At 37.0% G+C, this 3718-nt stretch overlaps 1 protein-coding gene across 1 annotated transcript in view; it reads right to left on the bottom strand.

The window, feature by feature from the left end:
• The window catches only part of ARHGAP5 (Rho GTPase activating protein 5), a 62257-nt gene extending 58754 nt beyond the window's left edge, over positions 1-3503 (bottom strand). Inside the window, 3 exon segments of the mRNA XM_014589317.2 lie at positions 70-132; positions 134-1570; positions 1572-3503. Coding sequence (XP_014444803.2) covers positions 70-132; positions 134-1570; positions 1572-3335 — 3264 coding nt within the window. The 5' untranslated portion in view covers positions 3336-3503.
• Positions 3504-3718: the final 215 nt, after the last annotated feature.

The following is a 3718-nucleotide window of genomic DNA, read 5'->3' on the forward strand; positions in this document are numbered from 1 at the left end:
CTCTATGTCTCTCTCTGTCTGTCTGGCGAGGGCACACGCCCTATAGAGAAAACCTCTCAAAAAAAAAAAAATAGTGAAAGCCTCATCATCACTTGCATCTGAATGTGTTCTTCTGTAGTATGATTTGGCTTTTACTAAATAAGGTTTTAGATTTATATTTGTATTTTGAAGGTCTCCGTTCCCCATGACTTTTTGAGGTTCTATCAGAAAATCCATTTTCTTCATCTCCTTGGGTGTTATTTACAAATGAATTTCTAATTTTAATAATACGATTCTGACTATCATCTGGGACAACATAAATCTCATCGGGATAGCCTTTTTGTTTAAAAATTGCGTCAACGGGTTCCGCATAGTTATCTGTAGGATCCATATCTTCAGGATGTGCCAAAGGCACACGGGAAGTCTGTTTTCTTGGATTTTTACCAATACCAGCTTCAATTGTTTTCAAAAGGTTTGGACCCAGTTTTTTCACATTTGTCTTAGGTACAACTGGTTTAGGTTTAATGGGTGGAGGCACTTTATGGTTGCGTTCATGGTCATGACAGTTTGGGGTGCTATGAACAGGGTATTCATTTCCTTCCAAATCTAACCTGTATCTAGACCGGTCACTGGGTGTTGGAAGCAACTGTACATCATCCCCAATAGGACTGTAAGGAGGTGGTGCTTCTGTGTCATCATCTGAATCAGGGTAGTTGTTATAGGGATAACAGTCTCTGGGAGATGGTAGAAAAACATCTTCACTTTGATGGGTTGATTCCCTTGTACTATCAGACAAATAGGAATTTTCTATCATATTTTTTTTCTCTAGAACATCACTGAAAAACAATGTAAAGACCTCAGTTTGCCGATGATACTGAGATAAAGAATACAATGCTGTAAATTTAGCAGTGATCTCAGTTGCAATGTGTTCTCCTTCAGTCATTAACTCTTTGATAGCCTCATTTTCAAAAAAATCTGCTTGGCTGTCAGTAACTGCCACCAGTTGTACAGGAATAGTGTCCTGAACTTCTGAAAGAAATGCTCGAAGCATTCCCATTGACGCTTTCCGTTTGGCAGAGTAAACTAATATATACCCATGAACCAGCTCATCTTTTCTTACTCCAATTGAGGAGTGGTATGATAATATCGTGATCTGTATTCGCCTCCTTTTTTCACCAATGATTTTATCAAGCATTAAGGAATTATTCTGTCCAGCTTGAGCAGCACTGCAAGAATGAGAATCAAGGAAGGGTGAAAGAATAAGATCCACACTAAATGGATCACCACACATGGCACACATCACAATTCTCAAGTCAGCTTCTGATACATCCTTATTGGTAGGAACTGGGCTCACCACATCCAAATTGTGTTTAACTGATTCTAATACTCCTCTGAGGGCTTGCTTTATTTGGGTTTCATTAAATTTACGAGGGTATGTCCCAGCAGGTACATCTACAAAAGGACACTGTAACTTATGCTGCCTTTGGTGCCTAAGAATGGGCAGATTCTTACCGATGGAATCTCTCTGATTAGCCAGAATTAATGTAAATGGAAGATTAGCCATATATTTATCTTTTCTGATCTGAGAAGTCATGATACAACCGTGAACGGCCATGATCCAACTGCAAAATTCTACTGGCAAGTACCTGCTCCACTTTAATATCTGTACAATTTAGGCCACTAAGACATGTTTCTTTAGTGGGATGATAAACAAATCCTATATGCTTAAGTAGAAGCGATTCCCTATCAGGTGCAAGTTTCTGTAAAGCTTTATATCTAGGTTCTTCACTCAGAACTGTGTGAATTTCACTCATTTTATCTGAACTTGGTGTTGCATTAAGATCTAAATCATAAAAAAGTTCAGAATGTTCAAAGAGCATTTCCTGAAACTCTTCTTTGGCTTTTTCAACTATTTCTCGCTGATGCCTACCATATACCTCTTTGCTATCTGTCTCAGTGATATATTTGAAAGCTTCATCTTCCATAACAAAGCACATAACTTCCTCCCATGGCTGCCCAGGTGAAATAAACTGAATTTTTTCCAAGGTCTTTTTGAATTTTTCCTTCATTTCTACCCTCCTCTTCTCCGATATTAGATGTTGTACATGGTTTTGATAGACTTTTTCAGCTTCTAAAGTGCTCAAGAGGTCAAATGGGATCCGTCTATCATTAATTTTGTCTATATGGTCAGTTTTATCCCAAGGTGTTTTTTTTAGCACCACAAAACATAACTGGAAATCTGTTCTTTTTTCCATTAACTTCAAAGCTTCTGACCAATTCAAATGTTCAATCTCTTCTAGATTTGGCAAAAGTGTATTAAAAGCTCTTGGTAAAGTATTGATATATTCTTCTCTCCTTTTTCTTATATGTTCCTGTTTCAGTTGTTCTATATGTTTTGAGAATGTATTTCTGGCCTTTCTTGTTCCTTCTAAGTTGATGTATTCTTCATAATCAGGATGATTTTTTAATTTATTACTAACAGTTTTCCAAGTTGCATGATAATCTCTCACAGTCTGCACAAGTTTTTCAAACTTATCTGTTGCTGTTACAACAAGTTGTCTCTGTGTTTTATAAGCATCCAGATAGGGAATAATTTTAGGTTTTCCACGAGTTTTATCCAACATTTGTATCAGTGCAGTGAAACATGTCTCAATGTTGACATTAAATCGTGCTGATGTTTCTACTACAAGAAGGTTCTTTTTGTTTGAAGCAAATGCCTGAACTTCTCTAAGATAGTGATCCACACATTCATCACATTTAGTTGCTGCTATTATTACAGGTTTTTTTGATTTTGATAGCTGGACAAAAAGGTTATTCACAAATTTAAGTTGATCATCAAACTTTCTATTGCATCCCTGACTTACATCAATGCACAATAAAAATCCATCTACACTGAGCTTCCCTTCAGGCATTTGCTTCTGTTCAAAGTCTTGCTCCAAGCCTAGCTGATCAGTGCAAATGTACATGAGTTTTTCTGCTGACTGTAATTTAGAGGCAGCTGCACGTTTTATATATGGTTGCAAATTTGTACTCCGATGAGGCAAGAAAGTCTGGTCATCAATGAATTCTGTTTGCTCAATAACATGTATTTTGCATTCTACTCCATCTTCACCATTTTGTGTTATGTCACCCCAGTACAAGAAGTGATCATTGTTTACAACTCGTCCTCCAAAGTCAATGGTGCTAAGCACAGAAGTATGCTCTGGATAATATTCATCTGCTTTTGAGCGTACAAATCTATTGCACAAACAAGACTTTCCAACTCCACAGTTACCTTTGTCTTTTTCAGTCCCAGAGAGTCCAACTACACTGATAGTATAGGATGGGGGACGAGGCTCTTTGTTTTTTGCCATCATAACTCTCTTCTCCTGCTTCTACGTTCATAAAGGTAACCAGATATACTTCTCATTCTGAAAATAAAATCATCTCAAAATATAGATCCCAAATTTCAGAACTGTATTTGGTTCTTTGTATTTCCCTCATTTCTGTGCAGAAAGGTCTTCAAGATCACATGGATCATCTTCCTAGAAAGAGAAAAAAAATTTTAATTATAAATTACTCATAATAATTTACACATATTAAAGACATTCATAACAAAGTACCATGCAGGTTAATAATGCCATTACATATATTTTAAGAATTCACCACACAAGGGACCAGCAGATGGCATAATAGTTACATCACTGGAGTCCTGGACCCAGTGACCTAAAACTCACACCAGGTACCTGGGTGCATTTGT

Source organism: Tupaia chinensis, unplaced genomic scaffold (assembly GCF_000334495.1).
Source record: "Tupaia chinensis unplaced genomic scaffold, TupChi_1.0 Scaffold000350_1, whole genome shotgun sequence".
Classification (NCBI taxonomy): domain Eukaryota; kingdom Metazoa; phylum Chordata; class Mammalia; order Scandentia; family Tupaiidae; genus Tupaia; species Tupaia belangeri.